This window comes from Crassostrea angulata, chromosome 6 (assembly GCF_025612915.1).
Source record: "Crassostrea angulata isolate pt1a10 chromosome 6, ASM2561291v2, whole genome shotgun sequence".
NCBI lineage: Eukaryota > Metazoa > Mollusca > Bivalvia > Ostreida > Ostreidae > Magallana > Magallana angulata.
In genome coordinates, this window is record NC_069116.1 from 8,587,741 (window position 1) to 8,613,294 (window position 25,554).

Below are 25,554 nucleotides of genomic sequence, written 5' to 3' on the forward strand. Positions count from 1 at the left end.
TGTCCTAATGAATATCATTTTGATAATCTAACCTTCTTGTTAAGTACAAAATACATTAATTTAAGAAAGATTTCAACAAAGACCTATAGCGAGCTGATAGTCAAACGGACTTAAACAGGGAAAACGGAAGACTGTTTATTTAGTTTACAATAAAATCAAACCAAAAAAGAACAGACAAACACATCCAAGTAAATAGAACAGGGGCAACTCGCTCCAGAGACGTCCATTAACCCTGTCTCGTTATATTGATGAAAATATTAGCCATTGATTTTGTAAATGCTGCTTTTGAAAAAAGCCAAGTATGATTCGTATATTAATGGTTTATTTCACAAAAACAAAGTACCCGGTATTTGTTTGTATGACAAATGACATTAGTTTCATTCCCTACAAGCTCTGAATATTCGATAGCTTGAATCAGCGCCTGGATTTCAGTACTCTGAAAACAATTAGCAGCAGCTCTTCATCGAGACTGAAGATAATATTACAACATCACGATTTTAGAAAAGGGAATAACATCATTCACAAACATCCGTCTTTTAAAAAGAAATTATCATCAGAGGTTACCAAATTTACTGACAACTTCAATGAATTGATGGACAAATTGGTTACCTTTGATGGTAATTTCATTTCATTTCAATTGGTTTTATTCGATAGAAAAACAAATTAAACATGTAGTTTATTCAAATTTTGTAGCATTTTCAGTGCAGGGATGTATCGACTGGGAATTTATCTTAAAAGTACTGTGATTTGGAGTTCTACGAGTTGAATTAGAAAATGTAAATACTGTTGCTTTAAACATTTAAATCTCACAAAAGGGAGGTAAGTATGCCTGTTATTTATAATGAATATCATACCGGTATTTATAACTGGATTAAACAGAAAAATATCTCCTAAGTTTTATTCTCTGTAAAATCTACAAACAGCCAAAGATACTCTGAGAAAAGACATTGTTTGGTTCCGTTGGCATTAATCATTCACATTCTCAATGACTGATATGGAAATAAAAATTACGAGATTTTAGGTGTGGCAATATGTGTTGCTCTGCTTCGGGCACTCCTTGTAAACCTTTCATCCCATGGATAGGGAGAGGGAAGTTACTTTAAAAAAACCCCAGTTGAAATGATTACACTCCTAAACCGACCAAAATCCTGTTAGAAATAGTGTCTTTTGCGATCTACTCATTGGCTTACTTTGGAGATAAAAAAGAATCAAAAATCAATATTTGAATTTTTTTTCAAGTAATAAAGCCAGGTGCTTTTGCAATGAGATAAATTACATTTCATTTATTTTCACAAAACCTTAAGAATGAAAGAAGAGGAACTGATTACATTTACAAAATTATAATTTACAATTCTTGTTATCCAAACAAAATAAAATCGTCATTTTGAAAAATTTCACTAGGTTAGATGCGCAAATGAAAATAAACAAGGGGAATGTTTTATTCTACACATTTAAAGTTTACAATTCAATTTTGTGGTATTTTTTTTTATTGCCAAAAATAAATTTTGAATACCAAATTTTTAAATTTTTTTTGAAGCAATACAGAAATCAATTCTTAAAAAAATCCTTCAAAAACATATTTATTAGATAAAACAAATTTTTCAATAACATTTTATTTACACTTTTTCATTCATATTCAACTTTATATTGAAAGTGTCTGCTTATGTCAAAATTTTTATAAAAGAAATAATTATCTGAATAAAAAATAAATATAGTAAGAAAGAAAATAAGAGGAAAATAATAAATTAAATGCATGTAGGTAAATCACTCATAGTTAAATTACAGTTAATGAAATAAAATATGACAAATGAGCAAGTTCAAAAAATGTTACGACCTTAATAGTCAAGTATTGATCAAGTTTCGATATATATTACTTAAACTCTACCAGTGTGTACATTTATGACCCAGATTACTATGCTGCATTACACGCTGTTAATCATTGCGCATCAGGAACATCATTGCAAGTGAGTGTCCGTGAGTCCTGAATTCCATCACAAAATAAAAGGTAAGGAACTGTTCGGCTTTCAATAGAACTAAAAAAGTGACAGCAGCTATAAGATGAAAATCGAAAAAGTGAGGATGATCTTATTCTGTACTATATATTGATTCTAAGGTACTATGCAGACAGTTGTTCCCCACTGTGGGACATAGGGAATTACAAAAAAGAGTCCATTTTATATAGGTTGTATTAGCAATTTCTTGATTTATAGGTTATTTGCGAGATGTTTATTAAAAAACTTGTTTATTACGTGTACCTATCAATGATGTAAAATATATCTCCGATGATAAGTTTTTGATAAAATGATATACTGTTCCTTTACGTTTTAACCATATTTCATAGATCAGGCTTTCTCTATATGTCTGTAAGTGGATTGTTCATGTACTGTAAAAATTCGAGCTGCTTCTTTTCATATTTATATATAAAGAAAAACAAAATGGTTTGCGGCCACTCTATAAAGCTCGATTCATTTTTTTTTACTTTGTTTCCAATTAAATGAAATTATATGGTAGTGCAAAATGTAGATAGTCCCAACATGTATTTTTCAATCGAATGAATGATATTTTAACCTATAAAAAACCCTGAAAACCTAATGTAGTAGTTATTAAAGGTTCAATATATTTGAATGCTAGCATTATAACTTGGTTGGAGATACTAATGAAGGCTCGATGACATTAATTAAGTAAACTAACAATGAGGTTTGTCAATAACTAGGGTAGCAAGATCAATCCAAAATCAGTCTAATATAAAGTATTTGCATTACAAACACCAGTGGTATTTTTGCACATGCTTAAGATGCAGTTTCGGAATATCCCCCTCCGAATTTCTTATAATTAAATTGTGACCAAAAAATACAAAACGGATAAATTTTAAAAGTAAAGGCAAACCTGGAATGTGGGTTCAAACCAAGAACGACATGTGTATGCACAAATAAAAATAAAGACACACTTTGACAAGTGTTACAATATTACAGGTGTCATTACAGTATTTCACTGAAGGTTCACGTCAAAACATGGCTGAGGCAAAATAATTCCCGAATTTTCCTTTGAATTTGGGACGTTTCCTCACGAGACAGGAGCTGATTTTTTTATGAGATGAAAAACAATGTGTAAGAGGTCTAACTATCCCAGTTTTGTAATAATGCGAGGTCATTTGAATTTTTGATGCGTGTTGTTTCCAGAGGGGGTGAAAAGGCCCGGACTTGATTTTCAAGCACACGTGTAACTTCAAGGTAAACAAAGTCTCACGTCTTGCTGGATGCACGTGTGTATTTTGCTAGAAAATTGTAAATGAAGCGTTCTTTATAAAGATGTCAGGAGGATTTTTTTCCAGAAGTTCGTTTTGAATTTTTAATCTGTATGTAAAGTTGTGCAATTTTTGTAAGAATATATAGTAAAATTTAATACTGTAGTGCAACCTGCAAGATAATACCTTCTAAAACTTAATTCTATAATTTAAGATTTAAAAAAGTTGTAAACAAAAGTCTCACGCCTTGCTGGATGCACGTGTGTATTTTGCTAGAAAATTGTGTAAATGAAGCGTTGTTTATAAAGATGTCAAGAGGATTTTTTCCAGAAGTTCGTTTTGAATTTTTAATCTGTATGTAAAGTTGTGCAATTTTGGTAAGAATATATAGTAAATAGTTAATACTGTGGTGCAACCTGCAAGATAATACCTTCTTAAATTTAATTCTATAATTTAAGATTTAAAAAAGTTGTATTGAAAAAATGGAATGCTGTTTTCTTATGAGTTAAATGTAAGACCACCGTCATCAATGGCATATTACTGATGTATATTAGTTGAGTATGGGATAGTCCGAATTTTAACAAATCAATTATGAATGGGAAATCATTATTCTTTGGGGATGTGTTTTCGTGGATGCCCAGACCCAAGCAATGATATTTCCAACGAATCATGAATAACCGTCGTTGTTCAGTAGATACAGAAGCAACGCAACTAGATAACATCTCAACGAAAATTAATCAATTTAAATTAAACGAAGTTGCCCCCAAGAAATTTAATGATTCTATTGTATTAAGTGCATGCGAATAAATAGAGATTATATCTAACCAAATCCCCAAAAAACCCAGAACAAGAATTGTATTTTGTTATATTTTCAATTTTAATCATTAAAATACTGGTATGTTTATCAATGCTTTTAATTAGCATTTTTCAAGCAATAATCCTTTCGGTGTGAACTAATGTGTGCCGTTTCAGAGTGTTCATGTTGGACGGCTAGGGTCTAAATACAGCTCCCTATACGGTATTTGGACCGTGCTTCATAGTATGAAAATCTAATACGGTAACGAAAAGAAAAAAAAATGTAATGATTTCATATATGTTAAAGACGAGTGATGAATCGAATCAAATTGTTCAATTGAAATATTTTTCATATTCAATTTTTATCTATTAGAAACGATATTTATAACTGTTGATACAACTGGTAGTGTCTAGGAAATACAACCTGCATTTGATATGTTTATATTCTCCTGATGACACAACAACTGATATAAGTTTTTATTCCGCCAATATCCAGCAACTGTTATGCGGTTGTCTATGTCCTCTTGATTTGCAATACATTCTAAACAAATTTTTTTTTCGTTGGAAACAATTGCATCAATCAAATATTAAGAACGTGTAAGGAAATCACGTGTACGGGTATTGTGTTAATAACTGCGATTTATTTTATGTCATCACGGTCCCCATAGTCGACTGTTTGTAAATATTTCTAGCCGAAACCGTAGCCCGAGGTCTTTTCTGGCACTAATGATGTTCAATCTTCGTCATTTATTTGCTCAAAGAGGTTGACTTTGATAATCGTTGCATTGCAGCGCGGAGAGAAGTAAAAACAGTTCATACATATAAAGAATAGTACCGAACAAAGAGATAATAGACTTTGATGAGCAACTTGCAAAGTTTAGAAATGGTTTTGATATAATTTTTTCTGTGATTGATACCTGCCTCAGACATACACGTGATGTTTAATGACACTGTATATTTCTCCGTATTGCAATTCGCCTTCATGCAACCTTTTCATTTTAATTAAACTATGTAAGCGCTTCAGTAAACTTCATATTTTGGAAAATATATACTTGATACAATTTAATGCATATGCGGATCACTTTACTTCTCTGTTGGGGTGGATGAGGGTCGATTCATTTTATACATCATATATTGATGATTGATCAAACAGCAGGCAAAATAATTTTTTTGTTTAAATCTGGTTCATATCATGTCTGGATAAATATATATAAATGAAGATGCAGACGCATATACATTTAATGCACCGTAACTCAGACAGGGTAACTTAGAGTCAGATACTCGTAATGAGTTTAAAGAGACTTGGACACGATTTGAGCTCAAATATTTATTTTTTTTATGTCTATAATGGTCAATATGGATAAAGCTTTGTCAACATTTCAAAATGCAAATATCGAGGTACAAACAATTTAAAGAGGTTCGATTGCTTTGTTTTGTAATCAAAGCTAGAGCCCCGTCATTGCTTATTACATATATGTTATATTGGTATTCGTTTTAATCTATTTTTGTTTTTGTTGATGAAAATATTATTTATAAAAACAGTAGATCAGCTTATCTTGTTTGCCACATTAATTGTGTGGTTTCTTTTAACTTTACATTATTTGTATATTAACTATAACACTCGATCTTTGTATACATAACATTTATTTTCTTCTTTATCTCGCTTGTAGTTTTTAACAATCAAATTTTGATTAATCATTCAAAATACACAGGTAAAATATTTTAATCGTTAAATTAGAATAAAAAAAGTTCCATCTTAAACCGTGTCTATGTCTCTTTGATCTTGGCGCGTATAATTGTTCGGACGAATAAGCATTTGCTTAGACGAACTAGGAATTTATTCAGACGAACATATTATTTGTTCGGACGAATTTTGATTGGTTCGAATGAATTAAGATTTGTTCGGACGAACAAATACGTATTTTATACAAACAAATACGTATTTCGTACAAACAAATACATGTAGCTTATTCGTCAGAACAATACGTAATATGGTAGAACAGATATCAAATTTTTTTTCTGAATAATCATCTTAATTGTCCGAAGAGATAGATAATCCGTCCAAACAAATGACTCATTCATCAGAATTTATACGCTGCCGTAGGATTATAACATTGATTTAGATATTAATCACATCCGCAGACAATGCAGAAAATTAGGAAGTGTTCATTGTAAATATAAGTATCAAATCAATTTTTGGGAGTTGATTTTAATCAACTCTCCTATGCAGTTACTCTGACAAACCGAAAGTGAAACAGTGTTTGGACCAAAGCACAAATCATCGCCGCTGACAAGAATTAGTTCTTGAGAATAATTGATAAATTTGAAATAATGTATGTTAAAGCATTGTTTTTTAAGGAAACATATTTATAAACACCTTGAAAATAGTCAGATTTTAAATGGTACGAACAATTTAGATATTTTTTGTAGTTGTATGTATTTTTACGCCAGAGTTCAATATAGTCTCGTTCAACTCGACGCTCGGCTGTCTCCGTAAATCTCTGACAAGCAGAGAGTCTCTCTTTCTTGTTGGGGATTAACAGCGACAGCCGAGCGTTTGGTTGAACGAGACGAGAGCTTTATATTGCTTGGATCCATAAATTTTCCAGAAATATTTCTATCACTGATACATAGTTTGATTGAATTTATTCTATCTTTGAATATTACTTAAACATGATTCATATGGGGTTTTATCAACATTCTTGTGTCGAAAAAGTCCGAAAATTCATATTATAAAAATTTGCGTAATATCAAATACAGATTAGAAACTACCTGTACTTGTCATGTAAAATAACATATCATCGATTTTAAAATAAATAAACATCGACAAAATCAACTCCCGTCAGTTCTTCGGTATTTTGATTTAAAGATATAGTCTCATGTGCAAACATTTTTTATACGGGTTCACACGGGTTACAGAATTAATGTACAGTCATCTTTGCAGACATGCGACTATATTTTCAAAATTCAAAGTACTAAAGTAATGACGGGAGTTGATTTTATTGATTATTATTTTTATTTTTATCAGCGATATGTAATATTGCATGGCAATAGTTTCTTAGCTGTGTTTAAACAATTACGCACAATTTTTTCTAATAAGAATTCTTGCACTTTTCCGACAAGAATGCTGAGCTATGGAGGGAAAGCTCCATATGAATCATATTGTGTAATATTTTAAGATATAATTAACGCCATCAAACTCTATGATGCATTATGTATCAGTAGATGAAATGTTTCTGGAAAATATATCACAGCAATTTTTTTAACAAACAAATGATAAAGCCTAGTATATGCCCCTACTAGATAATCTGCCCTTGATACGAAACGCTACGAAATGGCGCTTTGGTATTCTCTGGCGTAGGAATGCAGACGACTACAAAAAATATCTAAATTTTGTTCGTACCTTTTAAAATCTGACTATTTTAGGGTATTCACAAATAAGTTTCCTTGAAAAACGATGCTTCCTAATACATGTAAATTACATCGAATTTATTAATGACCTATAAGCTCTAAGTTTTTTTTATTAGCGGTGATGATTTGTGCGTATGTTTTTGTTTTTTATGTGCCAAACACTGTTTCACTTCCGTTTTGCCAGAGAAACTGCATTAAAATCCACTCCCAAAAATCAATGATTTAATGCTTTAATAAACGTATAAAATCATTTGCGAGGGACATTATGCTATCTTAATTGTACATTTTTATTTAATATAGAACCGTCAAATAAATTATACACTAAAGATCAACTAATGAAGAATATTGCAATCAGAGTGCTTTGTGAATCCTTCGGGTAACAATTTATGTGTTCAATAAAGGGTCAATTTATTGCAAGTTCAAAATTATTAAGACCCAATACCGTTTTCATTAGCTAAATGATAAGATCGGAATATCGAACATTTCATCTTCATGTCAAATTGAAGAATTGATTGTCCAATAATGATACAGTGAAGAAATTTAAAGGGGCATACAAACAGTGTTCGGATAACATCGGATTAGAAAGGATAAGATTGTTAGGTAAGTCACAGCAGTTGATTTGGGAAGTTACAGCAGCTGATTTGATATGCACGTATCTATTTGTTCAAAGTTATAGTATTCAAACTAAAATGTAAATTGTATATGTATTAGCCATTATTAGGTATATACCTAAAAATAAGGTCTACGTATCAACAAATGTAACTGCCTGTATAGCAATAAAACGATTTGTTTATAAGATGAAATATTTTCTTAAAAAAGTAAGGGCCGATTTTTGACTGGGGAATTGTGGTTACGTAATTCGAAAAATTAATCTTTTTTTTTCAAAGTGCGTTATATTTAGACCATGTCAACACACTTCGATTTTTTTTTCAAAGTGCGTTGACTTGGACCCAAATGAAAGTGTGTGATTTTTCAAAGTTTGAAAACAATAAGAAACAGTGAATTATTTCAAATATCAAAAGCTTTGGTGGTGTAATTAAACACTCCTGTCTAAAGCAAGTCTTTTCAGATAGAATGTTATAAAGATTGTTTTCTATTGTTAAGATTCAAAGCTGCGCGAATCCTGATCTTCAAATCAATTATGTTAAAAAGGCAGGACGCTATAATTTCTGAAGAGATAAGAAAATCCTTAAATATGAATTTATGAAATTGGATTGCATTCTAGAGATACATTGTCTTGCCCCTTTATAATTAAAAAAAATATGATATCAAATTTAAAGCCTCTAATTTGAATACCATAAAAAATGGCAAAAAAAGAGCAAAATTTGCGTGACTATTGAAGCTGTACTGTCTTCCTTTTATGGTGAGCTGCTTCTGTAACTATAGAAAGGGATTTAGATAAAACTATCATTTATCGCATCACAACAAAGCTTATATTGCAGTGAAATGTTACAAAGGATCCTCTTTCTGATTAAAAGCGTTGTTCTGGATAAAAAAGCAAAGAAAAATGCATGGCGCCAAGTAAACATTTTCCTCTTTGCTCACACCGTTAAATTAAATATGACTTTGATTCAAAAGAACCATGTAAAAGGATAAACATTTATTGACAAATTTAAATAATCAAATGTAATATGTAAAAATACCACACGAGTGTTGAATACATATTTTGTTTTTTTAAGATCATAATTCCAATACAATCATCACATATTTAGTACATACCGCGCGAAAATTTATTTTCCGCTTTTGTTTGGTTCTAATTGTTCTTGAAAATGTGTTTTAAAATGATTTTAAAAAAACGATAAATTTTAAGTTTTTATCATAATTTTCATAAATAACCTGTTCATATTAAAACAATCCCTCACCTATTTCTTATTAACATTTTTATTGTCTAGTTATTACTATCACAACGGTAGAATTATTTTGATCATTGCATATTGGAATATATGACTTACATAGTTCTGAACAAAAGTTTTCATTATAAAATACAGCCGCTCATTCTGATTCTTCCAAAATGAAAATGAGAGTAAAAATAAGGAAAATTTTGAAAACAAATCATTGAAAATATTTTTTAGTCAATCGGTTAAATAATATAATAATAATAATAGAAAAATAAAATCCTTGGTGTTTTGCTTCGACGGGTTTAACATATGTTTGCAACACGTGGACCTTAGGAGGCCGGGTGGTCAACTAATTACCCATCTGATCTGCCTTAACCTTTTTTATTAGATATTTATGGCCATAAGCTATCATTTAAAAAAAAACCCAAAATATTTTGGGTTTAAAATTTGAACACTTCCTAATATCTTGATACAGTTTCATTTAATGTAGGTAAATATTATAACCTAACAATGGCTGCGAATATTCAGCCCTCCTCTTAAGGAATGTCCTGCCATTAACCTCGTGATTGCAACAATATTAGTAACAGCTGTAATTAATTAAAGATGTCCTTCCACTAAACTCTTTTCCTTAACAATCGTCATAAAACATACTTGATTACAATGAATTATTTCGTTTTTATGTAAAATCTTCTATTCTAAATCTGAATTGGCATTGACTATGCTTTAGCTGCCGTCAAGATTTACAACCTTATAAAAAATGGCAATCTTATGCATTTTTTGGCTCCTCGGTGTTTGCAGAGCACGGCATTTACTTGGATTTTGCGGTCCAATTACTGTCTCAATCCTAGCCTCCAACGTGCTTTCAGTTCAAATTCATTTATTCGTAAGCTTCTGTAAATCGATGCATCTGCTATTTACTTTGATCTCGGTCATAACAATTACAACTGAAAGCTTTTATTTATTTCAATTGATTTCCCTTTTCCAAGACATTTAAATCATGTTCGCTGAGAACGTCTTAGTAAATGGGTTATTCAATACACTGATGTTGATTTCATTTTAAGGTGGAATAACACATCATCACAAAATGACTGATCGAAACGACATTTCGTTTAATTAAAAGAATTTTATGGACTGAAAGATGTAACTTACTCCATAGCCGAGTGGATAAAGTGTCGGACTTGTGATCCGTAAATCCCGAGTTCGAATCCCGCAGGGGCTTTTGTTGTTACTTACTAGAATAATTATTTAGATACTCATTTTTTATCCCCAAACTGCAAAGGACTAAGTGCGGTTTTATGCAATGTTTGCCCCCCAAAATCAAAGTTTTAGAAAGAGCTTTAAAATAAGGTGAAAGATAGTTAAAATCATATTGGAAATAAAGGTGTAAAAGGTTATCACCACAGTGACGTCATAATGTAGAAATGACGTCATTAATATTGCATTATTTTGATAAATTGATGTTTTGTAGCAAAATATGGGTGTTTTCCGATGGTTTTTCGACTGGGAAACATCGAGCGCAGGCTTGCTCAAGCACCATATTTTAGTATAATGTGTATAACTATCTGAAGAAAAACATATGTGAAAATCGCACTTGAGCAGACCTGCGCTCTATACTTCCGAATACAAAATATAGAGCAAAAATGAGAAAATGTTCATTTGTTTGCAAATTTGCGGGAATTGGGCCATTTAGGTGACGTCATAGATACACAGCGAAAGAGCAATGATGACTAAAATCATTATTATAGTTATAGGCATCCTCTATACAATACTTTGTGAAGATTTTATTTTTATACGATACTATTTAAAAATTGGTTGAAATTGGGGGCAGATATTTGACCATACCGCACATAGTCCTTTTTCGCTTAAAATTTGACATTTGAACAGTTTATTTATCATTATATCTTTCATTATCAAAAAAATTCCTGTTAATTTGAGTGACTTTTTCCAGGTGTGTTATTCCACCTTAATTGCCGTCCAATGTATGGAACACAATTGGGTGACACGAAGGAAAGATTAACACTGGAATAAGTGCTTTGAGAAACCTTATGCTTGGTTCCACTGTCGTTTTTTTCCCCATCTATTAAGAACCCTACGATTGACATATCGTAACTGATCGTGGACTTTTCCTTAATTTTAGGATATAGGTACGAGGTGGTGCATATCGATACGACCTTATGCGATAATCCGAACATCACAACCGATACGACGATATGTTCATCACAAAGCGATGCGATGGGGAATGACCGTTTCCGTTACGCTACAATTTAAATTAAAAGATTTTAATTGTGTTTCAAATCGTGATTGTGGTAATGTAGTATTTAGCAAATAGGACCAATCTGTAAATATTTACGAAAATATAATTATGAATTATTTTTTTTAAAAATGGCTCACTACACCGTGAAATATTTTCTCAAATCAGCAGAAAATTACTTGATTATGATAGATATCATAATGGATAAGAAGTATTTAAGTCTAATAGGATAATCAATGTGCAATTTGGGGTGAAAAATTATATTTTTAAAACTTTAATTCAGTTAACATGACAAAAGCTTTATACGGATTCGAACTCATAATCTGCGGTTCAGAAGACCAATACTTTTTTTTTTTTATCTTGAAGACCTATAATTTAACCACTGAGCTACGACGATATGCAACCCAATATAACGATATAAACAGTTTAACAAAACATTTAAATCGCCATCTTGTGACGTAGTGTCTTAAAAAGTATAAGTGAAGGTGTAGTGAGGTACCTTATATTACATGTATTTGTTTGATAGTTTGTAAATGTAATCGGCACATCCTTAAACTATACAAAAATGAAAGGGTTAACAGTCATTGAAACATTTATAAAAAAAATCGGGACTTAAGTTTACACGGGTACAATCTGTAATTTATATCAGTATGTCAATGAACAGTAATTATTTAGTTCATGTAAATTAAGCCCAGCTTAACAACCAGAACATCTTTATCTCTCTTGTTAGCACGATATTTAGCCTTCTAATGTATATGATTCAAATAAACTTCAAATGAAAATAGAACACCGGCTTTGTTACAACATATTTTTTTAAATATGGAAATACATGTATGTGTTGAGACAAGGCGGAGCGTTTTTCAAAATAAACTGGAAGTGCTCAGCATGGTAAGCATACCAACACACACAGAGACAGACTTCAAGTCAGAAAGTCATTGCCGCTCAAAATACATGTTTAAATTTTAGTAAGCAGTTGCATATACGGAATTGTGAAGGAATCTGATATTGTAAGGCAGGTAGAGAGTGCATAGATACTGAAACAGAAAGCAAGCGTGAGCTAACGTTTCCGTCAACATCCTGCAACTGTTAATGATGAGCCAGAACACCATCGTAGTTTAAAAATTTTAGTCTCCTGCTTCGTGACATACCAGTATGTCGATAAGTATTTGCTTTGTTCACTGTTAGTTATGAGGAGAAAACGAGTTCACTCTACTGGCTCATTCCCCTTGCAATCCTGTAGATGGTTATCTGTTTCTGTAATGATTGCCCCCTCTGTGGTCCTCCTCTGTGTACTGTCTCGTATTAGCAAATCCACTTTTTTGATCTTTGATCAATTCAGTTGATAAATTTAGCGTTTCGTGAGAGAAAATTTTCACGACAATCAAATAGCAGATGCAGGCAGCTAGACCATACACGAAGTGCATGCTTAAAATGGCAGGGGGTCTGGGGCCGCCATGAGCCCCCCAGTGTGTCGAGGGCGAAGCCTGATGGGGGCCCAGGGGGCGAAGGCCCTGGAAGCTCATTCTAACGATTTTTAACACTAAAAATCATCACAGAAATTGAAAGGAATGCTTACTATTTAAGCATATTTTTAGGCAGTTAAAATTGTTTTGGTTATAGTTTAGGCATAAAATTAAACCACAAAATTTATTAAAAGCTTAAAGAAGAAAAAACTTTTGACGTTTTTGACCCACTCAAAGCTTTTATTCTTAAGTTCATTTTCACCTAGTTTATGGTAAAGAATATCTCAATAAAGCTGTGATATTCTATGGGGGAGATTTAAAATGATGTCAAGTAGGACCGGGGTAAGGTAGGGGACGTGTATTGCTTATGCAATACTCTCAGAATGCTTGTTTTACTGAGTTTTCTTCCCCCCCCCCCCCCCCCCCAATGATGTGCATGCTCAGGCATATAAGCATACATGGTAGCTACGCCACTGAGCACATGTATTAACTATCTGTACGACCTTGCCTCTACAAGGAAATTATAACGAAGTATGCGTAAGAGGACTTCCGGGATAGAGCGAATCTCAAGCTTGTTTATAAATCATACTTTACTTATAGCTCCGGTCATGATCAATAACAGAAGGAAGACGAACAAATTAAAATTGATAACGCCATGAAACGTCTGATTTATGTAAGTTTAAATTGTTTCATGTACCAAAACAAACTCCAAAATTTAGCATCATGTTAATCATATTGTGTCAATTTTCATATGTTATAAGTCTATTAGATTTTTGTTTAACTTAATATTGTATTGCGGGATGTGTTATAACTGGTCGAGCATCTTGTAACTAAACCAATACTCATTAAATTAAATTAATGTTTACAATGTATCTGTAAGGTAAGGCATTTTTAATAAATAACAAAAATGTTAGTTTCAGCCGGCGAGTTATACATTTTAGCGAGATAAGGACTCACAATTCTTTGTTATGAAGTTTTTGTTTACATTTTGAAAAATCCATGTTAATACATAAAATGAAGTGACAAATGCTAGGAACTATGTTTTTTTTGTTTAAAACGAATAAGAATAGATAAAAAAATCAGCTTGAAAAAGTATATTTCACCAATGTAAACATAAACAAGGCACGAGTCTTATTTACATAAAAAAGTTTTGACGTCTTAATCTAGTTCATGACTCATCTACTGACACTCACATTTCGGTTGATCATTAGAAATGCATTTCTAAATAATTGTAAACAATAAAATATAGAAAAATATAATCTGACCCTTATTGTGATTATGCCCTTTAAACCTCCAACAAACCAACACACTTTCAGTTTTCAGAATTTAACTTGACGTGGGGTATACTTATGTATAAGTGTGAAATCTGACTTTATGTTTACAATCATCGTTAGTTGGAAGCAGACTTTCTGCGCTGACACATCATACATTTTTTAAGATACACGAAGAGAACCCCACGATATCACAGAAAGATTAACAAGAATTATAATAAAATGTTTTGTCAAACAGCTATTGAGTTACTTGTTAATTTTATTCATGTAGTAGCATTCATGTACACAGAATGGTTGAATATCTCACCCTACGCAACAAGTTATAATGGTTTTAACCAGTCCGTCCTTCCGTTAGTCAGTTAGTCCATTTTTGTTGGTGATCAAAACTACTCTCAAACCACAAGACAGAAACTCGTGAAAATCGGATTCCATTGTGTTTTTTTTTCTGAAATGGACTTTTTTGAACATGGAGCATTTGTTTTTGTTAAAGTTGCAGACAAAAGTGTTGGCCTTGACATAGGCGTCGGAACCGGGGAGGGGGGGGGGGGGGGGAGGGAGGCTGGCTGGCTACCCCACCCCCTCTTTTTGCAGTTTATTCATAACAATCACCAAAGTTCGTTTTTTTTTTGCATGTCAAGAATTTTTTAGGTGTATATATATATATATATATATATATATATATATATATATATATATATATATATATATATATATATATATATACACACACCCGGTATACGCACCCTTTAATGAATTATGTTGTGTATTTAATGTTTACTTTGCCATTAATTTTGTGTAGCATTTTCCAGTCAGTCCGAATAATTAAAATTCACACCATGACACATGAAAACAGCAGTAGATGCTTGGAATTCTATTACACTGATTACATTTAGTGTGAATTTAATCTCTTTTTTTCGTATGATTACAAATATTATAAACTTCTCACAACTCAAGATCCTGTCACGAACATTAGTTTGCTTAAACCAAGGGTCTGTTTATCTGAATTCGTGTCTAAAGGTGAAATCAATTTCATGAATTTCATGTACTTAACGAAAGTGATCAGATGAAAATTTTCTTTCATTCTTCTTGCATAATAATTTACGATAATCAAATCCTTTCCTTTTAATTTTGCCCCACTTTACGTACACATTCCTCGATATAAAAAAAGAAAAAGATAGCCATCGCCTAGTTATAGAGATTTTTTAAAGATATTTTTTAGATTTTTTAAAATCGATCAAATATATTTCCAATATAAAAATGCCAAATTATATCAGAGCAAATTTAATCCGATTTCATCTTGTTATGATGTCATTAAATTTCTATTTTGAAATAAGATTGCGTAACACCTAAGTGGTTTAGGAAAAGTGTAATGAACGAATATATCCTTATCAATTTCTTTTAGGGAACATCTATTGACCTCAGAGTAAAGTTTCATATGCATCCTGCTATAGCGCTTCGATTTATGTAGAATTGAACAGGAAAACTAGCATAAGTTTCCTTTAAGCTTCAAACTTTCAAACAACAAACCCATATTATTATTCAGAATTACTACATAGATTTTTCTTCAAGCAAATCAATAGTGAGCGGTTTTTGTTATTCACATCAAGAATGACAATATGTTAAGAGCTGATTAAGAAAACACTAATAAGCATATCGGCTGCCTTCACATTAGTCGCTATTACATGTAGAGGTAAGCATTGTGTGAGAACAAATTAGATATGATCTATTGGGAATCGATTGGTCGTTATTGTTATGCATCGATGCCTAGTTACATTCGTGACAAATAGAATTCTCCGTGGACTTTCTTGTTTTTATGTTTGTTGTTATCCTCTGACGTATCAACAGAAGCAGAACATAGATAAATGGTCATTTGACTAATTACTCACACTTTTGATTATCCAAACCACTAGTACTCGTTTTGCCTTTACCTGCTCAAGTAAAAATCTTACGCTCTTCTAGGTAAAGTATATTAATACTTGAGTATCGTTTTATTTAAAAGGTTCAGACCAAATTTGTTGACAAAATCAACTAGAATGATTGGACCTTTTTAGTTAATCATTTTAGATATTTATCGTAATGTCCAGTGGATTTTTTTTTATTGATTTTGTTTTGTAGAAACATTTCCCTTCGGTGATTGCATTTTTGCTGTTAATGTCACTTTAGTTCGAGGAGTCATTCCTATTGAAAGTAAGTGTAATTGAATTTTTAAAAATTGCTCATTGGACGAATGGGATATGGCGATAGAGATGGAGAAAGTGAATAGTTTACTTCTTAATCTTTGTAGACAAGAAGACATGGAGCATATGGATATAATTTGAATATAATCTGGCATCTATATAGAGAAAATGGTAAGTTTAAATCATGTTTCTGTGATAGTATGTATGAAGAAAGTATGAAACTAACAAAATAAATATATAGATTACACATTGTTTGAATTGACATGAAAATATTGGTTTAAACACGACTGATAGATATTTCAAAAAGGTACATTGTAAATCACGTATTATGAAAAAAATTCTGGATTCTGTCCCCAGTAAAATGTGAAACGGCAAATACGTGTTTATATATTTCAGTAGGTATTAAATTTATTATTTATAATGCCAGTTGCTTATCTTTTTTAAAATACTGTTTTATTCAAAAGTGACTCAGATGTGATTTAACAAAAATTGTCAAATGAATTTTGATACAGAGTTATGGAAACACGGAAATGAAATTTGTGTTGGCATAACAATCATGCTTTCAAATACTACATGTAGAATGTTTCCGTTGATTGACCTTGATCTATGCCAAGCTATGTATGTTCAATGCCAAACTATTTCCGCAAAGTTATCTGAGGATGAGTTAGCTGTACCACAGTAGTCGATTAATTAATGATATTTTTTTTTTTTTGAAAAATCTAGATTTACAGTTATCAAAAAAAAAAATAATTGTCACAATCAGGTTTGAATGTACATAATGCAAAGCACAGTCTGACACGAATTTTCGTTTTGGAAATATATTTTACTGGAAACACAGACCCAGGCAAATTCAATCTTTGGCAGCCCGCTTCAATACTGTAACATTATTTTGTGAATTTCTTAAAATCAATAAAACGGTAAATTCAGTCGGAGCATGCAATCTTTAGTCGCTTGTTGTGCGATGGACATACACATTTGAGCATTTGCAGCTTCTCAAACTACTAAACCATTCCTTACCGAAATTGACGAGAAGCATCTTAGAGGAAGGAGAGATGAGCATAGCTGTTACAATGCATGTTCTTAAGACTTCCGGGACACATATTTTGGTCGAATACTGTACCATTCGATGTACATGTGTTTGCTATTCCAAACATACGTATTAGGTACATAATACACGGTTGAACAACAAGTTTGTTTCTTCATGTGAAACTGTCAATTTAATAACTCAGAGTTATAAGTTCTAGGGTAGGGGTGGGGCCATTTTGTTCGCTTTTAGTAAAATTGCATATCTTGCATACATTTGATATATTCTTCTTTAATCCTTATGAAATTGAGAAAAAGATAACAAACTGCATCGTTATAGCGAGCTGTTTAGTCTCCAACAAAATAAAAATTTAAATAAAATGATAAAAGCCATTGCCCTTTGACTAGGGTTTCTGGTGTTAGGGCGAAGGGTATGTATAGATGAATTAAAATTATTTGTGGATGAATTAAAATTGTCTTCTGTACTCCATGGTAGATAAAAGGATAAGATGAACAAGGAATCCTTCACCATAATAATGTGTAAAGAAAACGTGCTTGAAGTACCATATTTTTAAAACACGATGCACTTAATATTATTAATAAACAAACAGTCAGTGAAAATGTAGTTCCTCTTCAATATTTTCATTTTCCAGTGTCTTTGTCGGTTTGCATACGTAATATTTTTATTTTCAATCGTTCCATCGCTGAAAATTATATAAATATGCATTTTAGTAATAAGGAATCATTCTTTGAATATTATGAGATAATAAATTCGGTCGGGGCATGATCAAATCTCTTATAAAGCCCTTTGGGCTTTATTGGATTTGATCATGCCCCGACCAAAATTATCACCTCATAATACTCAAAGAATGATTCTTTATTCCTTAATTATTTTCTCTCTTTTTTCCTGTGTAACACTTGACTGGTGATCAATTGTTTTTATAAATCATTCGTTGTGTTTACGTTTAAGCACGGCCACGTTCATCTGTGTCTTCGTGAGATGGTTTTAAAGAAGTATGGAGAAGAAGTCTGGCAGGCTGTTCTGTAAGAAACTCATTCATCTGATGAAGTTACACATTATCTGATTAATAAAGTAAAACATTTTTTATCACGCAATAAATAATTGACTGTTAACGTGTCCATGAATATTATCACTTCGACTAATCTCACTTATGAACACGACTGTATTTATTATGTAATATCATTTTATACCTACTTTATAAAGCTAAATAAAACAATTTACTATAAAGTTTACCATATATTTAGCTTTAACGCATCGCGCCATTAAAACAACATAAAAAATCGAATAAATGTACTCGGTATTTCTTACAGTAAAGAGGCCTCCCTTGACGATGACAACGATTTCATGTTGTTCCATTACTACGACGATAAAAGAACGATTAGCCTGGTTGTCGCCATTTCAAATAACACAGGTGAATTATTCAAGTGAAATTACCCGAATGTAAATGGGGTGAAATGCGACGCGTTTCTGGTTTCTCTATACCCAACCTGAAGAATGAATTAAATTATTCTATTTAAACTCATTTAGACTATTTAGACTATTTATTTCTTTCCTTTGCATAAACAAAATCACTGAAGACAGTATTTGTAACTCTATGTTTCTGATTCGACCTTTTTCGTTTGGTTCTGTCATGTTGTCAGATGTAGTAAATACAAAAAAGTTGTCATGTTGTAGATTATTATTCACTGTCACCTTTCAAATTCAAAATTGAGAACATAACACTATAATAATTTTGTCCGCCATCGTTCACTTATGGTAAAGTTGGCGAATTTAATATGTAGGATGATTGGGGGTGGGGGGAGTGTGTGTTCCCATTTTGCACACATTTGATAATGGGGTATAAAACAAAAGGTGTGATTAGTGTTGTGATAGCAATTATAGCCTGCTTTCAATCCGTGATTTACCTAGATTTTTAGTCCTTTGTTTATCAGCGCATAAAGGATGAAGCAAGAAGATTTTTAGGATTGTTCTAGAAGTGTTTTAGGATTAATAACTATCAGCATTTCTTATCATTTTATGAAAAAAAAATAAAAGAAAATATTCTTAAATTTCCGCTCATTGATAAGAAAAATAATGGTAGATGATTTAACTTTAACATTTTTGCCTATTAAACATTAAAACCGAATGAATAGAGAGAAAAATTGTTGGTCCCAATGCAAATTGAAAGCTGGATGATTATATGATGAAGGGAAAAACTGCAATCGTTTGGGTTACTCCGAAACTCCTTTTAACAACTTAGAGACAAAATATGTAAAACACATGTTTGTAAATGGTTGTTTGGTGTCAACAGAAAGGATATTATGTAAGGAAACGGATCTTTGTCACATTATATTTCAATCTTTGGACTTTGACAGTAGTTCTTATGACATCACCGGTTTAGTATATTGCGGGTCACTTTCTGGCATTTCAAATAATCAGTAGCTAAACTGGCAAAAAACATTCCGATGAAAATAATATTTTAGGGGGAAGGGGAAGGAACATAAATTGTAAATTAATGACTAGATCTTATTACTTATGAGTAAACATTAATGGTAAAGGCACTACACTTCTGGTTAAAATCTTTAAAATCTTCTCTTAAACTTGGAATCTAGCATACATACTTGTCTAGGTCTAGCAAAGATTAGCCGGAGAGCTTCCGATGTATTTATTCGGACACTAGGATAGGGACTACTTTTTGATCATTTATGTTATGCATATATTCTATAAACATCTGAACTTTTCGATATCTAGGGAAAAAAATGGGTGAGTATAGATGAACAAGAAAGCCTTTACCAAAGTTATAACTCTGTTATGAAAGACCTCAGGGTGATTGAGTCTGTAAATACGACAGGAACTTTTGATCATAAAGAATCTACGGCTGTGCACCTGGTGGGCAAAATGCACTGTAAGATACATTACAACCATGCACCGAGCTTTACATTTTGGGTCAACGAAAGCCTTATGATTTGTTACTATATTTCATGGATTGTAAAATATCCAAAACTCTCATTTTAAACTTACAAATTATCTCTGCATCATAATAGTCAATAATGCACCAGACAACAGTTTTTTTTTCATTTATAAAAGTGTTAGTTCATGGGTCCTTACAATGCTGTATATTCCTTATGAACGTTACGGCCTGTGGAAGTCTTTTTTCTTACTATACAGGGTTAGACGTAAGTGGTGTGTTGGAGTCATATGGACACTACTTCTACTTTTACTCAACAAGTTGTGGATACGACAGGATGTTGCGCACTCTTGGGAAAGATTTTCATACATTTGTGCAGAATTTGGATCTTCTACACTCCCTTTTGGCCTTAACCTACAAAGGCATGAGACCTCCTCACTTCCGGTATTAGCAAAACCTACCTTGGTAGATAGATATGTACAATTGTATGCATTGCATCAAAATGTTCTCTGTCCTTGATTTTTGTAAATATCAAAATCATTAATTTCCTTTTCCTGTAGAAATAATTAGTATGTGTTTCATATAAAGCTTTGTACATTCAGTGATGTAAATCAATGATTCAATACCGTGTTATTGATTTTAGATGTGAAAAGAAAGATGGGAAGTTGTTTGTACACGTGTTTACCGTACGACCGGGAATGTATCCGGCGGCCATTGGTAAGAAGAAACAACAGCATAATCAATAAACATTAGTTTTTGAATGAAAAAAAATGTGAAGATCAAAATATTATTTTAAATGTTAACTGAAACATACAAATGTTGTATTAATTTTAACAGGAATGTTAACTGAAGTTGCACTGCAAATTTTCGGAACTCGAATCAGCATGACAGTTGTTACAAGGAAAACGGGGGAGATATTTAAACAAAAATATTGTGAACATGTAATCACTGAAGTTAAGGTTCTTGAGGAACAAAAGATTGCAGCTTTTACTGGAGAGGACCAACTCATGAAAAATCACGTAGAAAGCAAACTTCAGCAACTCGCGCATGCGCGTGAAAACAACGTGGTGGCGGTTCCCGAAATCAGTTTAAATACAGCTTTACCGTTTAGTGTCGTTTTTGACAAAAACATGTTCATTCAAAGTGCGGGCTTGCACTTGAAAACCCTTTGTAATGAAATTCAAGAAGAAGGAGCAAAAATAAATGACATCTTTGAGATTAAAGAACCTGAGATGAAGTTTGAATATGACGCTATCATGAGTTGTAACAGTTCATACATGTATTTTTTCTTGCAACCAAAAGTAAAGACTCTCAATGGATCTCCCCCGAAATCAGACTGTCCTGTTCTACGGGGTTTGTTATTTACTAACAATTTAATTCTAACGAAATATTAAGCAATTATATTATTACAATATGCCGTGTAATTACGAATTGTTGTAATTGTTCTTTAGTCTGCAAACATTTGAATCAGTAGGTCTAATTCCGAGTTTGTTCTGTTCATGTTAACTTGATAAATCTTTGCATTTAATTAATTGCTTACATCACATTTTTTAAATTCAAATGAATGTAGGTCACATGGTTCCTTTGGAGGAGAAGGAGGAGATAATGTTTATAGGCACGCCTCATTTTGACAGCCTAGGGGATCTGATCTCCTCCACGACGTACCTCACAAACATTCCTCAAGACAACATGACCATGGAAATCATGTTCATGAACGAACAAAGACGAGCGGATGTTGAGATGAGGTACAAGTCTTTCTCTCTCTCTCTCTCTCTCTCTCTCTCTCTCTCTCTCTCAGTATGTCTACAGATATGGATATCGATACACACTTACTCCCTGACATGCACTAGTGTATTCCAAACAATTGCACAACCATGTTGACATTGAATGAATTTGAAAGAAATTATAGTTATGCTTAACTAATATTTAGACATACAGAAAGAGAGAAAGAGAATGTGAGAGAGAGAGAGAGAGAGAGAGATAAAGATAACAATTTAAAAAGTTGAACATAGTTAAATTATACCCTTTCCTATTTTAAATAAAAGTAAGAAGTTGGACCAAACCACAGCTGACATGAAGAAACTAGCGGCGGCTCTTGACCAGGAGAAGAAGAAGACAGACATGTTGCTGTATCAGATGCTTCCGGTGAAAGTAGCCAATCAGCTAAGAGAGGGTCGGACGGTGGAAGCAGGTAATACTAGTTGTTTATAGCTTTTTTCTAGGACAAAATTGCCTTTATTCTGATGTTTGAGGGTTGATATTGATGAGAGAATGGACTATTTTAAAGTAGTTTGTATACATAAATATGTCAATAATGTTAATATGTTACTAATCATCAGTATCCATGTCATCCCATTATAAAACAAAGCAGCTTTTATAAAATATCGGAATCAACATTTTATACGTTTGATAAACGACTTAGCGAAGAATCATTTCAAATAGCTAACAATCAATGCTTTTTTCTAGAGAAACACGGAAATGTGACCATCCTTTTTAGCGATATAGTTACGTTCACAAACATGGCAGCACTGTGCCATCCTATGGACATAGTCAAACTTCTGAATGATTTGTTTCAACGGTTTGATCAGCTCACAACAAAACACGACATTTATAAAGTAAGTTTCGCAAATGGGCCAACAAGTCGTACGATGCAGATGATCTCATTAATGAAATAATTATTTTTCAGTTTTCAGCATAAATTAAATATGAATTTTACGTATTTTCTGTTTAGCAAAGCATAAATTGAATTCAAATTAAACATATTAACTGAACTGAAAAGCAAAGATTCTGATATTACTGCTTTGCCTACACTGGTTTGAAATAAGTTCATTCACTTTGTATGTCATTCATTACTTGTAGGTGGAAACAATTGGTGATGCCTACATGGTTGTATCAGGAGTTCCGGAAGCCAGAGATGACCATGCCATCAGGATGTCAAATATGGGCCTCGATATGATTCAGGATACAAATCACGTGATCAATCCTGTATCACAGAAATGTATTCAAGTAAAATACAAGATTTTGTTATTCAACTAGTTTCTTCAAAAAACTGTATTGAATTGTGCATGTATTAGGAATATTAGGTAAAACATGTGACTAAACTGAGCATCGAGAATAACTAAACTTCAGTCTGAAATTGGTGATGTGTCTCAAATTGTATGTGGTGTCTTATTTCCAAAATATTACGAATTTTGATTTTGATTTGTATTCTTTTTTAAATAGTCAACATTGAAGTAATATTTGCTATGAATTTGTATTATTGTAGAGTTGCTATTAATAATTCAATGTCCAAAAATCTTTATTACAAAATTCTAATATTTATGGTATGATCTAATGAATCTAAGCAAAATTACACTTACACATTTTATTAAATAACAATTATTTTAAAAACAAAAAAAACAAACTCTCAAAATGATGTTGAATGCTTTACATTTTATCTGACAAAACTTTTCCTTCTAGAAAGCTACACATACATGTTTAGATTAAGACTTATTTCAGATGTTTGAAATTATCACATATTTACAAGTTTTACATTGGAAGAAATCTTTTAAAAAACCAGCTTTTATAACTTTAAAGAATATGTAAAGTTTATTCTTACCAAAACTTATTCCCAATCAGATCCGAGTGGGCATCCATACTGGGCCGGTGGTGTCGGGTGTGGTGGGCACAAAGATGCCCAGATACTGTCTCTTTGGTGACACCGTAAACACAGCTTCGCGCATGGAAAGTCATGGACTTCCGGGTCGGGTTCATATCAGTGATACTACATACAAGTAAGATAAACACTTCATTTTGTTGGTAAATTCATTTTTCAATAAAATATTGGCGCATATTTTAAAACATGTAAAACGTATTAAGTGATTATATGTAGCATTGTATAAAAATGTACAAGATTACGTTATATAATTGTAAATAGCATTAAACCTTTTTCACAGTCAAATTCGAAACGTGGGTTATATTCTTGAGAGAAGAGGTGGTGTAGATATAAAGGGGAAAGGAATTATGGACACATACTTTCTGAATGGAGTATCGGACGATTTTAATCCGAGCCGGATAACTAATAATTCGGATATCATCAAGACGTCCACTGAGCCGAAACAGTTAGAGGAGAAGTCCCCGGCTGCAACAGTAGCACCGACTGTTACAGAGCCCAAATCTTCCTCTTTTTGCTCTGTAATGTGACGCACCTGTTAATCTGTAATATGCTGTTATCTTATACATGCATACTAGTTTATTAAGTCAATGTTTTATGTCAGCAAAACCCCTACCCGACATTCATCCACATGTATGTGGATGAATCTTGGAAAGAAATATTGTGTAGATAAATTATGACAGAAGTTAAGTATAGTAGAATAAATTGACCTGAATTCACAGGTACTGATGAGTGTGCAGAACATGTAAATTTTAAATCGATACATACATTTTCGAATTTCGATTTTTGAACGGCAAGATTACATGTACAATATAAGATCATTTTCATCCAAAAGTTATTATGAGAGTCATAACTGTCTTATATTGCATATCTGTATGAATTATTATCATAACATCATGCAAAATGTTTAATGAATTGAATTTAACATATTTTATTGATTAAATCATAAGGAATAGACACAAGTTCTAAATAACTTAGGTAGTCTTCTCCTTATAATGAAAATTTTTGAATATTGCCAGTAATAACGTTATATATGAATAAACAGTCTGCTACATATATAATAACATTTTTTAATTTAGACATTTTTTGAGAAGCGACCACATTAACTCAAAAAAATTTAAAAAGCAACCCCACATAATAAAATCTAAAAAACATTACACATCGAGTGCATTATACTGTGTTGAAATTAAGAAAATAAACTTAATACATCAAAACAAAATACTTTATTTTCTTACATGTACCAGAAAGTTAGGATCCATTTTCAAATATATTCTATAAATCTTCAAAATTAGCTTAAATTTGCTTATCATTTGTTGATATATATAATAATCTCCTTAAATACAAGTAAAGTTTACAGCAGAACAAGGTTTCCAGCCTTCCGTCTTTCATTCATACAACTTTTGATTGGTTTTATTCTTCCTCTTTGTTGTTTATATTAAAAAATTAAAAAAAAAAAAACAACCGTTTTGTTACTTTGTTTATCATTTGGTATCAATTTCCCCATGAACCCTGTTTTTTAA

General features: G+C 32.1%; 1 protein-coding gene across 2 annotated transcripts; it reads left to right on the forward strand.

Annotated features, from left to right (window-relative positions):
• The first annotated feature begins 691 nt into the window (after positions 1-691).
• On the forward strand, positions 692-25,511 carry LOC128189574 (soluble guanylate cyclase gcy-35-like). Of its 2 annotated transcripts, none has more exons than XM_052861233.1 (15): positions 692-819; positions 1,909-2,005; positions 16,389-16,460; positions 16,558-16,621; positions 18,444-18,517; positions 18,806-18,906; positions 20,643-20,826; positions 21,026-21,099; positions 21,220-21,735; positions 21,953-22,127; positions 22,428-22,582; positions 22,849-22,997; positions 23,242-23,388; positions 24,001-24,155; positions 24,318-25,511. In XM_052861233.1, exons 4-15 carry the CDS (start codon positions 16,619-16,621, stop codon positions 24,562-24,564), a joined length of 1,980 nt encoding a protein of 659 aa, XP_052717193.1. In that variant the 5' UTR covers positions 692-819; positions 1,909-2,005; positions 16,389-16,460; positions 16,558-16,618; the 3' UTR covers positions 24,565-25,511. The 2 variants fall into 2 exon arrangements, with proteins under 2 accessions (XP_052717193.1, XP_052717194.1); XM_052861234.1 differs by having other exon boundaries at positions 22,428-22,573; positions 24,318-25,510.
• The last annotated feature ends 43 nt before the right edge of the window (positions 25,512-25,554 follow it).

Bases quoted from the DNA above. Each gene is read 5' to 3' on its own strand.
- LOC128189574 (XM_052861233.1), top strand. The intron at 21,100-21,219 runs GTAAGAAGAAAC...TAATTTTAACAG, and splicing joins AATGTATCCGGCGGCCATTG to GAATGTTAACTGAAGTTGCA. The intron at 22,998-23,241 runs GTAAGTTTCGCA...CATTACTTGTAG, and splicing joins CAAAACACGACATTTATAAA to GTGGAAACAATTGGTGATGC.